General features: G+C 40.8%; 1 protein-coding gene across 1 annotated transcript in view; it reads right to left on the bottom strand.

Annotated features, from left to right (window-relative positions):
• Positions 1–6,966, bottom strand: part of TMTC2 (transmembrane O-mannosyltransferase targeting cadherins 2) — a 400,877-nt gene extending 393,911 nt beyond the window's left edge. The window contains exon 1 of the mRNA XM_081058171.1: positions 6,193–6,966. Within this exon, the coding sequence (XP_080914297.1) occupies positions 6,193–6,275 (83 nt within the window). The 5' untranslated portion in view covers positions 6,276–6,966. The remainder of the gene's footprint in view (positions 1–6,192) is intronic.
• Between the last annotated feature and the right edge of the window lie 7,410 nt (positions 6,967–14,376).

Genomic DNA, 14,376 nt, shown 5'->3' with positions numbered 1-14,376 from the left:
GGCAATTTTTTAATGTAGACTCTTAAAAACAAATCATCTCAGTGTTCCTGCCTTCTTCAAAATTCTCCTGAGTAGATAGGCTAATTCAATTCTTTCCCATTTACTTGTAAAGAAAAAAGGTCATAGTGGAACCCAAAACTGGAATCTCAAAAAGTTCTTGAAACACTGAAATGAACTTTTATATCTTTTATTCTAAGAAACCTTGAGTACCAGAGGAACTGGCAAATGTGATTGAAAAGCTAAACTATCAGAGAGGAGGAAAAGAGATCAATAGAAATTTAATAGTTGCATCTTGTTAGAATTAACTGCATAGAAAATACAGCCAAAAACAGTCTATGAGGCAAAAATCTTCAATCACTATGACCAGTCGAGGCAAATCTAGTTAACTCAAAGAGTTCAGACACTGCAGATCTCCAAGGAAAACAACTGACCTGGACAGTTAGGAAGGAGACATTTGGAAGAGGTATTCTAAAGCTTCCTTACATACGAATAATGTGCCAATGAGCAACAGACCAAGAACAAGGCCAGTTCTAACCATCTACCATGGGTCCTAGGCACATATGTCCTGGGAAAGAAGGTAAGTCCCAATAAAAGTTTCAAAATGAGTATCAAAATAAACATGAGTAAATCCAAGTGAAAATCTGCTAAAGGATAAGCTATTGTCATTTTTATCCATCTATCATCAGATTCTCAGATTCAAACACTTTACAGTACCTGCTAAAGTATAGTTAGGAAAGGACAGACAGGTATGGACGCTCGTTGACAAGAGTGAACAGCAGCTGTTTGTATTATGCACCATATAGATGAGAAGCCTATGTCTAGTATTCATAATTAGTGAATTATTGAATGTAGTCATTTATTCCTCAAAAGTACATACAAATCAAACCTTCAAAGAAACCATTTAGCATTGTGCATCATTACACCTGTAATTATTCAACATATTATGCCTTTCCCATCCTATGAAAAACAGAAGGTATGCAGTTCCTGGTGCTACACCTACTAAATTTTTTTCAACTGGGCTCTAAATGAGGACAGCTATTCCTAGAGGAGAGGTCTTTACGTTCAGCAACCCACTTGGCCTTCTCATCAAGGCTGCCACACTTGTCACTTTTGTGAAGTCATTAAAGTAAGTATCCAAAGCTGATAGAATACTTAGCTTCCAAGCGAGAATCAACAAATTTAAAGATGAATGTTCCTATGTTAAAAGTATGATGGGTGAGAATATTAAAGTTATAAGAACGTAGGTCTGTGAGCCACAGATGTCTCGGAGTGCCTTATGGCTAAGTTTTGTCCTTTCCGAATATAAAGGTGGGCTATTTCACAGAAAACGTGCCCTTCGCCTATGATAAACAGCTGCACCATCATGGACATTTGAAACCAGTGCTGTTAGTGTGCTGAAGGGTAACAAAGAGGTTAGGAACACAAACTGCGCTCCTAAATCATGTTGGAATCCAAAAGGTTTGTAGCTATTTCAGAATTACAGCAGCAGGGAATTCAGTGTTTCCATAGGGGCAAAATAACACTGAAAAACTAAGTGTTGATGACAAGACAATGTAAATTAATAATATATAATAATACAGCCAAAATTATATATATCTATGTATGAAAACAACTAAGAGACAGATGGCTGGCAAGCAATTTTCCCTATGGCATTTGCAAATGTCCATTCAGTGCTTGTATTTGGGTCATTTTCTAGGATAAACCCCATGTGACAGGCTCAATGGAGATAAAGCAGAGTGGCCTACACTGGCTCTACATACTTTACATTTACTGTTGAGATGTACTTGTTCAAACAGCAAAATGAACCTTTTCCACATAGATTTGATTACACAATCAAAATAGCTAGATAATAAAATGTCACATAAAATATTTCATAAACTATAAATTATATCCACTTACATTTTTTTTCCCAGTGGCTTATAAACTGGGAAGGAAATTAGAGTAAAAAAAACAACTTGTACTCATTGGCTTCTTCCAATAAAGACCTGATGAGACAACTTTTGATACAAACCAAACTTCTCCCTTCTTTACTTTGATTTTATAAGTAATTCTTTCTAAACATACTTTTAAATATACCAATCATGCCTTCAATAGTTGAACACACAAATATTTTCAGGTACCAATCCTAGATTGGTCCAAGGTAAGTCTATTAGACAAAACTTTTTAGAGGGAACTTAGTGTGATTATTTCACAAGGGATCATATCCAGTCAAAAACTCAAACTGACACATTAAAAGACCAATAGTTCAATATCTTTAGAAAAAAATGTTTAAAAACTTGTTGTCATGCATTAAATCCTTCATTCCTCCTTTTTAAATGTTGTTAATCAAAATCTTTATGACTTTAAGGAAAAAACATCTTAACTAGTGTTTCCATAAAAACTAAGATTTAAATTTACACCCAAATGAACAACTAAACTAGTTTTAATTTAAGAGCAGAAACATCGGTGGAGTTGCTTCTCCAAGTTTCACACAATTATTACACAATGGAATAGCTAAGAAACTTAAAGGTAATGTTCATGATCATGGTTGGGTTTAACAAATGCAAAATGGTAAAAAAGGGGGGAACATTTCAAAGCAGCCACAAATGCATTTCCCAATTCCTAAAACTCAAAATGTCGGGTTTTTTTTAATTAATGTATTATTTTACTCATGAGAATAAAAACATGTATTACTTGTTTACTTAAAACATGTATTACTTGTTTATTTAAAACATGTATTACTTGTTTACTTCAATTAATGTATTATTTTACTCATGAGAATAAAAACATGTATTATCTCATTTACTTGTTATAAAGGGCATGCCATCAATTAGATGGCTTGTGCAAAATGAAATCAGACTATAAAACAATAGGGTTTACTTCTGTTGCTTTGAAACAAACTGACTCCTCTTTTATTGTTATCTATATGCAAAATATATTAACAGTGCTTTATAAAGAGAATGAGGAAAAATAATGCAATGTTATCCTCAACAAAATATATAAAAGAGTAGAGAATTTGAGGTCAGCAAGTTTTTCCCACTGACCTAAACACCAAATTTCTCCAATGAGGGGGTCCTTCAAGAAGTCACATGCAACATGACTTAAAATTTGGCAAAGACTGCAAATTTGTAATTCCAATTTTACTCTAACCACAATTTAGGAGTCAATAGATTGAAGGCAACAGGAAAGAAGGTGAAGTTGAAACCATACATGCTTTTTCGTCAGATATGGTGACTTCTACTCTTCTGTTTCATCGCATCCTAGCTATAGTCTTAAATTTAACAAAGAAACACTTGTAAAATATTAAATTTTACCATAGGGAAATTGATTTTGCTCTAAGAAAGTTTCAGATTACCACTTAATCTCATCCAAGCTACATCAAACATTGAAAGTAATTACATATATATAGTTTATAAAGTAAACTTGATCACTATATTTAAAAGAAATGATAACTTTGAGAAGTACCACAGCAATAATTTTTAAGCTGAAGCAATATAAAGCACTCTTACAGTAAATAACAGATTCTTCAGCTAAAAAAAAAAGTCTTGATTTAGTTAAGCAAGTCAAGCGTAAGAGCCACCTCCCTCGGTGAATGCGGCTCTTCCTTTGCAGCCCTGGCCTCTCCTTACAGAGCTGAATTTCACAAATGTTCCTGGGGGGGCAGTGGAATCCACAGATGTAGTTTAAACAAAGTTTTCCACGCGTCTTTGTAGTCTGAAATGGAGTGGTGGAAATAAACATATTATCATCATCCTAGTTTCCACTTGACTCTCCCCTCTCTTCCTCCTTCACACCCCAATGAGTTCCAGTAGTTAGAAAGAAAGTAGTATATCTGAGAAGCCACAACTTAACAGTGTACACCTTGCACTGAATCACCTAAACATGCCATGCAGACACAAAGTAAGGCCTATGCTCCTATTAACATGTATTTCATAATTTCCAGGATACACAAAAACCAAGTTTGATACTTTTAAGATTATATGCTCTTAGGAGTATGTAATTGCATATGCAGCTTTGCACTAAGAAAATTAGAGTAAAATATACTTTTCAAATTGCAGCAAAGTATCATTTATACGCATCGATCCTAGACATCGTAGCATACATAATATTTGTATATCATACAGTGAGCATGCTATCAATTAGACAATAGGGTAAGCCATCACATTAAATTCATATATGTGGCTAGGTTAAAGTCAGTAATTTTGACATTCCATTTAACCTACAGTATGTAAAGAACTTACGACAACTGTCAACCCTTAAAGCACAAGTTATTTATGATGACACTTGTACCGTTCTCCCTAAGTTATAGTCCTAACACTTCTAACTGATGACTAAAGAACACAAAATAAGCACTGAAAGCACAGAAAAATGTACATGTAAATTTAGTTTAATTTTACCCTTAATCTTTGAGATAGTTTCTTTTGACATGTACTTTTTAAAGAATGGAGAGCAACAAACAATAGCATACACTAGGAAAGCTTGATTTACTACAATGTTCTACAACAGTTATACTATTATATACAATATTATATAAGTGACCTTTTTTTTAATAAGCTGTCTATTCTTGGTTTAAATGTTTACTATTCAAACTGTCCCCAACAGTCACTAACTGCCCAGAGCTGTCCCTGAGCTTATGTTGTGAAAAGTCACCCATCTTTGGAAACGAGTTTCTCTTCCAATACCTTAGAAATAGCAGGTGCACTATAACCCAAAATTGGAGGGAACAGAAGCAGCTCCTCTCACAGACCATTTATTTCTCAGAGCATGTAGCATAATTGCTAAAATCTGTACACTGCTTAAAAGCTGAGGAAAAGTTTATGTCTAACAGTGGCTTCCTAGCAACCAGTTTCTGACAGACACTACACAAAATGCATTAAGAAGGGTCTGAAGGCTGTGGTTGCACCTACTGGGATTTCACAATAGACATGTGGGTGGGTGCTCACCAAGATTCGCTGACTGAAGGCATACATTCATGAACATGCTTTTAGCCGGAGAGTGGGCACACCAGAGAATATAGAATATGTCTAATTACCAACCAGGAGAAGATTCTGCCTTCACCTCCCCTCACTACCAACCACTTAGCGTAAGTTCACTCACTGCCTGGCCCTGACCCTGGGGATCCATTCACTTTCCATAGCCCAGAGAGGCTGCTGAAAAGCTGTCAAAGTAAATCTGTGCTCACTTTTTGGATAGTTTAATTTCAATGGAGCATGAAACTCCCCAGGCCCGTTAATAAGTTTAGCCAGGCATACTGTTCTCCCTAATATCTTTTAATTATGCATCTGTTTTAATTGTAATCAGATTAAGTCACCGGAAAGACACAAATTGGAATTTTCCCTAATGGCTATGGGAGCTTTTCATCAGTTTCTAAATACTAACAACGTTTAATAAATAGGTAGAGACAGGACCACAACTGTGATATTTTCCAGAAGTCGATGTAGTTTCTTTGACAACACAGTTCAGGTCTCATTAGCCACCCAAACTAACCCAAATGCAAAAGACCACTTCAATCTCTAGGGGCGTCTTCTTCCACTATTAGTAGCACAAAAGAATCGCTAACGTCTAATGTAAAACTCCCAAACAGAAATGAAAGCCCAGGCTTTTATAAAGTGCTATTCCATCGATTGGTGAGAGAGGCGGGGAGAGCAGAAGCGACCAGCAGGAGCATTATCTTGGCTCAAAGTATACTACACGTCAAAAGGGAAAGTTGAAGCGGAGCACGAGCTTCTCTTTCCATTATTTTGGCAACTGTCACACGTGTGTTTTAACCTCGGGAAATACAAGTGTCCCATCAACAAAAGGAAACGTTACTGGGAAGATCTATTAGGGGGCGGGGAACGGCTTCCTTTCAGCCCAGACGTAAAATCGCTCATGTGCTTTTGTTTCACCAAGGAATACCTAAGATGTTTTTAAAAATATGTTCATTAAACAGTTTCCTAAATTGCTGCGATTTCCGCTACGAAACTTAAGCGTCTGCCAACAGGCGAGAAGCAAAGAACCTGCTGCAAACTAGGAACCCAAAGTCCTTCAGCCCGCCCAGCGCGCTCGCCTCCCGGGTGTTTTCGCTTTAGGTGTTAAATGTTTACGCGTCTCCTAAACCTTCAGGTGCTGGACCAGTTCCTCCCCAGACGCACTTCCAGCCTTAAAGCGGGAAGCGTCCGAGCCACCACGGAGTCGCCACGCAGCCCGTCATCCCTCCTCTCACCCCCTTACCTGTCATCATAGCAGAAATCCGCACTTAGGGTGTTGAGATACAAGGCGAGCCCCAGAGCGCTGCTCACCAACTCTGCAATCATCTCTCCACCGCTTTCCCTCCGGCTCGGCTCCCAGCGCGAGGGCAGCAGCGGCAACAAAAAACAGAAGCATCAATCCCCACCTTCCGCCGCCTTCTCCTCCCAGCTTCACTTTTCCCTCGCTTCCCCACCCTCCGTCCTCTCCCTCCCTTCGGTCCTTCCAATCCACCGCTCTCTTCCTCCTCCTCTGCCCGTCTCCGCAGCGCCTGCGTCCTCCCCGGGTGCGGGCTCACACCGCGCTCCACATGCCCGGCGCCCGCGAGCAGCTAGCGGCGTCCGGGCTCCGCGCCCCCCGGCGGATGCACAGGGCTGGTCCTTCCCGCGGCTCGAGGCCCCCCACCCTAACCCATGGCAATTCGGGGTGCCCTAGGTGAGGAGCGGGACGTAGAGGAGGTGGAAGAGTGCGGGATGGGGAAGAGGAACCGGACGGAGCCGGGCTCTGGGACCAGCTTGAGGAAGAGAGAGAAAAAGGGGCGGATGGGAGGGACAAGGCGAACCGCCTCCCCTCGCCGCCTCCCGGGCGCACGGTTCGGGTGCCGCTCGGGCTGACTCCAGCCGCTACAGCGGCTGCAGCTCATTCACTCTTTATTAGCTCCCTGCCGGCCCCAGCCCCTTCTCCAGTGAAGTGAGAAGCGGTGGTTGGAGACTCCAGAAGCTCCCGCGTGGGGTTCTCGGCGCTACCCCCCGCGCCTGCGTGGCCAGCCCTCCATCCCGGGTTTGCCCAGCCCCTTTCTCCACCCAGATCCTCCCCTAAGGCTCCTCCCACGCTACCCTCCACTCGCAGGCTGGAAGCTCCTCCCACCGCCCCCGGACCTAAGGCTCCTCCTACCCTTCGCCTGCCCTCGTCTTGTTTCTTTCACCTTTGTTTTCACTCGGGAGGGCCCCGGGGACCTGAGGAGGAGTGCTGGAAGACAGCCTGGGAGGGGCAGCTAAAGGAGAAACCACTCCGAGGAGAATGCGGTCGGTCGCCGGGCTAGTTTCTCAACCCCGGCGCTGTGTGTGCCAAGCGCTGCCAGGCGTTAAGTCCGGTCTGCTGGAGACTTCTGGGGATCGGGAAAGGAAGAACAGGTTTGGCGAGTGCTGCAGCCTCGGTTGCCACAAACATACACGCCGCCTCTCACACACGCTGGTAGTGCGTGAGCCGAAATGGGGAGCGGGGGGTATTGGAGAGCTTGGGGAGGGAGGCATCTTAGGAGGAAGAGATTTCAGCTCTGAGCCTATGGTTGTCCCAAATGTAAATGGAAAGACGTGTGGGGAGGGAAATGTTCCCGCAGTAGGTTAAAAAGGAAGGACCCCAAACGAGGAAAGAAAGACAGGTACCTACACACGTATGTATACCCCGCACCTGCGGCGGGCCTTTGGTGGTTTCTGGGGGAATGTCAGGCTGACCCAAAGAACATTGAGGAGAGACGCCTCTGCCGCCCAGTACAGACAGAGCTATAACCTAGGAAGGCGGGAAGCTAATGTCCTTTCCTTTCCGCCCGGATGCAGGACTGGATGGAAGACGTCCAACAAGCTGCAATATGGTGTAGAAGAATGGCTGTGCAGAACGAGCTCTGGGTACTAAAGTTTACAGACCAAAGAGGGCCGTGGGCTGCCCGCCACACCTCCTGGCTTGGCCCCTTTCTGCAAGACTCGTGTTTTTGATGGACCAAGATGAACACTACAGCGGCGCCCCCTGCTGCATGGCAACCACAATGCATGGAAAAGAGACCTGTGGAGGGCTGACTCCCCCACTACCCTTCCGCACCCGCCCCATCCAAAGACAGCCCCCTAACCAGGAAGCTCTCCAAAACTGAGACAAGAAATTCAGTTGAGCTCCCTGGATGTATGGCAATGGCCTGAAAAGCAAATACTGTGGTTTAGAAGTCTGCAAAACAAAGCTCCATCTTTTTCCTGATTTCACAAAGAAATATATGTAGACACAGATGAAATGATGGATATTCATTATACCTATGATGCCCTACACGATGGGTCCATTATCGTGCTCTGGGAAAAACATAAGTAAATATACATAACAGGGAATTGTATCTTTAAAGGCTGAGATTGACCTTTTACTTCTTTTCTCCGTAACCTCTGCTCATTATTGAAAAGGTTGAAAAATCCTTTCTGTTGACCCATCAAGATCCTCTCCACTGTAAACACATTGGCGTTGGATCTTAGTACACTGGATGAAGAGCACCCTACGAGTTTGAGTCCCCATTCTGCTATTATTACCTGGGCGAACTGTCCAGTCACCTAACCCCTTTGGGCCTTAATTTTCTCACTACAAAACTGATAATAATACCTGTCTGTAGGTAGTATTATGAAAATTAGTTTACTTGTAAGGCACCTAGAAGAGTCCTAAGTACAATAGAAGTTGTAGATATTTCATTATTATTACTCTCAAACTTTCTCCTTTCTTTTCAGTTGTTAACTAAAACCTAGATGTTTACCTCCAAAACATAGACGATCACATCCACCCTGCTCCAATCCTAGTCCAAGGTACCCTTGTTTCCTGTGTGGACTAAGGCAGGAGCCTGCCAGGAATGTATGTGGTCTTCTGCTCTTGCCACTGCCCCGCCCCCCGTCTCAACTTCAGGCATGAGACAAGATTCTTTTGAAAACCTACAATTTCCCTACGTACAAATGTTCAGTGACTTCCTGTTGCACATTGAGTAAAACTAATTTTTACCATGGCCAGCCAGATCCTCCTTTGGCCTTGATTACCTCTGTCCCTTCACACTGCTCCAGTGCTCTAGCAACACAAGATGTCCTTCTCTGGAATTGACCACTTTCTCTTCTTCCCACATGGAATGCTTTCTCCCCAGACCTTATCTAGCTCTTCAACATTCAAGTCTTGGTTCAAATGTCATCACCTCAGAAAGGCTTTCCCAGCCCGTACTGGATAATGTAGCCTCTCCCCAGCAATCTCTATCCCATCACCCTACATGATTTTCTTCATAATATGTACTGTATCTGGTATCACCACTAGAATGGACCTTACCCATCTTGTTCTCTCCATAATTACCCAGAGCCTTGAACATCTGGGCAGGTAGAAAAAACTGAAAAAACAAAAAAACAAAACTTGGCAAATGAACAATGTGCTCTGCAGAAACTACAACTGAAAATCAACAAATTTTCATCATGAGAATAGGTAAATTGATTTGTTGTTGATGTTAAAGATAGTAAAGAATTAACAAAGGAGAGAGGGAGGAAGTACATTAAAATGTTTAAGAATGCATCAATTCTGCAGGAAAACCTGTGGTGGGAAGTCACACAGAGACAGCTCTGTTCAATAATGAAGAGAACTCAAGAAGCATAAAAGAATTAGAGAGGTTTGGGTTCAATATGCTAAAAGCTTATAAATGGCATTTTCCAGAGCTGTCTCCATTTCCAAGGTTCCAATAGTTTTAAATAAATATTTTATACACTCTTCCTCCACCTCCTCCTTTCTCCTCTCCCCACCCCCAGCTCCTCTGAATTGGAGGCCTAGGAGACAGAAATGCCACAAAAGAGCACATCTTGCTGTCCCTAATGAATAGAAGGCTGAAAATCCAGCTGTGTTTGAAAAAATCTGGTTGCTTTTAACAAATTTTCCTATTATAATTTAACATGGGTTTCAATATTCTTCTAGTGCATTAAGGCTTGGTTGCTTTCAGACTGCTCTCCAAGGGCTGAGAAGCAGCCAATACCTGCATTTTCTCCCTTCCATGAACGACGTTTAGAGGGGGAATCGGATTAAAGATGTCATCACTACCCTTGAAGATCATATCAAACCTGGGGACACTGGGTTTTAGTTTATTAAGGTGGCCTTATCCATTGTGAGACTGCTGCCTTATTTCTCTATTAATATATATGTGTGTGTGTGTGTGTGTGTGTATTCTATTTAAAGCTACTGTTACTCTCCACAAATGAAGGAAATTAGCTTTCTACCTTAGAAGCAAGATGGGCCAAAAAAGTGCTAAGCCTTTATTTTCCCAAAGTAGATTCCATACATCTGGTACCTCACCACTTCCTCAATGAATTCTTTTTTTATAGTTGCCCCGACCTACCCTGTATTTGTTCTGCATTCCCAGCCCTTTGTTGTATAATTCATACCTTTGCCGTGCCAGTTCCTCGGGGTAAAGATTTCCTAAGACATTTTTAGTTTATTGTGCAATACCATCTTCCCTATGGGTGTTGCATAAATATTAACAAAAAATCCACATCTGGTCGTGGTCGTCATTTCTATTTGTCCTAATATAACTTCTCTTTGAACAATTCATTTGGAAAGTGTGTCAAGGGTGAAATGTGGCACATAAATTCTCCTGCTGCACAAAACGCCTTTTGAAATGCCCACAGATTTGGTTATTTATGAACAGAAGATTTGCACCTCTTCCTTGCTCTCTGAATTCTAAAAGGGTACCAAGCCAAAGTAATTACAATCTCCCATATGTTTTGTGAAAAGGTATCCAAAAATCTCTCGCTAAAATCTTAACAGATTGACTAGGAAACAGAAAAACCCTAGCCCAGCAGGTGAAACTGCCTGTTTAAGGAGGTCAGAACAGGGCTCTCTGCTGTGGGACTCATAAGCTCTGGGCTTTATTCAGGAAATAACCCCGCAGGAGAAAAACAGCAGAGCGTGGATGAAATGTGGGTCTGGGAGCTGAAAGAGGCACCCCGGCTGCTTGGCTAACAAATGACAGTAAATGCATTGGCTACACATGTTATAGTGAGATGTTTCCCCGCGTACCATAAAATGCTGCCCTGAAGACACTACAATATGTTAACACCGCTTTGTCCCAAAACTTGTGATCCATTAGGAATATAATTAGGACAATGCAGCCACGGAAACAGATCCTGTCACCCCTGTCACAAACCCGGGCCTGTTAAGAACCAGCTGCTACTAAAATAATGATCACTTGAAGAATCTCAAAGTCTCCCAGCTTCCAATTCAGAGGATGTGGGGGGGTGGGGGAGGAGAAGAGGAGTATAGAAATAACATGTTAATAACCAGATACAGATAATTGCAGAGATGTTGAGGCTAATGATAGAATTCAGGAACTCAATCAAGAAAAGCAAGGACGGCCTCCATAGAATCTCTCTGAATGTATTCGCACACACCAGTATAAACAGTGATCGAAAATATTCTAACCGCTTGAAAAATGGCACAGAACCTTGAGTAACAAGAGTTTTTTTGATAAGCTTCAGAACCCACAAAACAAAAGATAAAGAGTAGAGAGGAGATTAGTTTTGATGTGGACATTAAATTAACCAGTTATCCATGAATGTTTTCTTGATGTTCAGCCCAACGTGCACCCTTGAAGGCAGCACTGTCCAGTAGAACTTTCTGCAGAGGTGATTTTATACCTGTCCTCTTCGTTATGGTAGCCATCAGGTACATGTGGCTACTGAGCACTTAAAATATGGCTAGTGTGACTGAGGAACTGAAGTTTAGATTTTGCTTAAATTTTAATTAACATTTAAATAGGGACATTGGCTAGTGACTGCCCTACCGGACAGCATAGCTTAAACTATCTGTGCCTCGTGGCTGACTCCCAGCCCCTGTGCCTTACAGGGGAGTCCATATAAAAGCCAACTGCCTCCTCCTCCCACTGGTCAAAGCTTTAATCCTGAACCTCTTGCTCTCTGACCTGCTCTGCATCCACGTGACTTCCTTTTAGTTATAACATAGCTACCAGCTACTGAACACGTTTTAGGCAGTAGGCATTTCGCTGAGCATCTTATTTTCATTGTCTCATTTAACCCTCACAACAGCCATGGGAGATAGGGCCATTACTATCTCTACTCTACAGACAAGAAATCGAGGCTCAGAGAGGTTTAGTAAGTTGTCCAGTCTTACAGCCTCTGAGTAGTGGAGCTGACATTTGAACACAGGTCTTTTAAAAGTCATATGTATTTTTACTTCAAAAGTTTATGCTTTAGCCACTGCTAAGTATTTTCTTGTTGCTCCTTCTCCCATTCAAAAGGTCACTGCCCTATTAGGATCTACTTCAGATAAGGGTATTCCTGGCTACATCCAAGATGCTGTCAGTAAATCCACATTCTTCCTCCTCTACTCTTCCTCAGACGATTCAGGATAAAATACTGTGGAAGTCTTCCTTTGTCTATCACTTTTGCCTAATTTTCCCTAAATTTGGTATAGAAACCTACAAAGACTATAATAGAAACCCTCACCCTAAAATAAACATGCACACACCATCTATTTTTAAGAAAAAATGTTTCATATCATGCATACACATTTTTCTAACATAATCTACATCATCTATTAGAACTATAGTCGGGACAAGTAATATAGCCCAAACTCCAACACAGTAATGAAAGTATTAATGTAAAGTACAATTTGAAAAACTAAATAAAACATTTATAAAAGTGACTTAATGTTATTATGTTAAACACTCCACTACAAATTTGTACCTCATAAAGCTTACGTAGTCCATTAGTTACTCTAATGAAATGAATAGAAAATCTATTTGTAGTTTGGTCTATTAATCTAATAATAAACGGCAGAAATCAATGTATTTAAAGCTTTTGCAATAGACTTAATTAAGTTTCCCATTTAACTAAATAAATATCTTATCATTTGTACCACTTTACTTAACAGTTATAAGTGAATGACATATTAAAACCTTACATACAGACTTCCTCCACCCTATATTTTTCTTTCCAAATACTCTATTTCTTTCATCATTTTTTTGTTTCTTTTAATCTACTCTTTCCTTTTTGCATATTTTGCTCCAACAAAATCATTTAAATCTTAATGCAAAAACCAACAAAATCACACTATCACATGTGAAGCTCTGCCCTGACATATGTAAACTAATAAGAAAACAGGTTGTCTGCAATGGTAGATTTGAAGCTGAGATATTTATTTTTCTTGGCAGTCGGTTCAAGAAAGTCAGCCCTTGGGTTGAAGTGGACAAATGATGTAAAAGACATTAAATTCATCAATTCCAAGCTGAGCACCAATGGGAAACTGGGTCAGGATCCTTTCATCCCTCTAAACCTCTTCCCTAAAGTTAATCACCTGCCAGTGCTAGGCCGAAAGGTTATGATCCATTGTCTGTGAGGATTTTAGCAAATTGTCTCCCCTGATTAATATTGCAAACATGTGACACAGGCCACCACTGATCTATCTGCTTTCTGTCACTATAGATGACTCTGCATTTTCTAGAATTTTAAATAAATGGAAATAACACTTTGTACTTTTGGGGCTAGTTGGCTTCTTTCACTAAGCAGAATTATTTGGGGATTCATTCATGTTTTTGTGTATATTAATAGTTTATTTTTATCTCTGAGTAATATTCTATTTGTATGGCTATACCACAATTTGTTTATTTACATATCTGTTGATGATCATTCAAATTGTTTCCAGTTTTTGGCTACTGCAAACAAAGCTTCTAGAACATTCATGAAAAGTCTTGGTATGGACATATGCTTGCATATCTATTGGCTACATATCTAGTAGTATGGCTAAGTCATTCAGTCTGTAGGGTTTAATATTTTAAGAACCTGCCAAACTGTTAACTAAAGTGTTAATGTACCATTTTACATTCCCACAAGCAGCTTATGCGAGTTCCATTTACTCCACATCCCTGCCAACACTTGATGGGATCAGTCTTTTAAATTTTAAACATTGTAGTAAGTGGGATCTCATTATAGTTTGAATTTGCCTTTCCCTAATGCCAATCACTGGGAGCATCTTTTTATATGCTTATTTTCAACCCATACATCTTTGGTGACATGTCTGTTCAAATCATTTGCACTGCTGGGTTTTTTTTTTTTCCTTGTTGTTTTTAACTGCTTAAAGCAACACAAATTTATTAGTTCACAGTTCTATAGTCAGAAGTCCAGCATGGCTTACCTGGGTTCTCAGTCCAAGGTCCCACTTGATGGGAATTAGGGGTTTACACAACTGGACTCTCTTTTGGAGATTCTGGAGAAGCAGCTAAGTCTACATTCATTCGGGTGTTAGTAGAATTCAGTTCTTTGCCGATGTAGGACCATTTCTTAGCCTCTTAAATCCTAGTTAGAATTGCCCACCTTCCTTCTCAAGAGGCCCCCTCCATTTGCAAATCAGCCACAGTGCTTGGAATCCTTAGTATGCTTCAATTCTTTCTGA

Source organism: Rhinolophus hipposideros (assembly GCF_964194185.1).
Source record: "Rhinolophus hipposideros genome assembly, chromosome: 9".
NCBI lineage: Eukaryota > Metazoa > Chordata > Mammalia > Chiroptera > Rhinolophidae > Rhinolophus > Rhinolophus hipposideros.
Note: the sequence above shows the minus strand (reverse complement) of the source record. Positions and strands in the feature narration are given on the sequence as shown.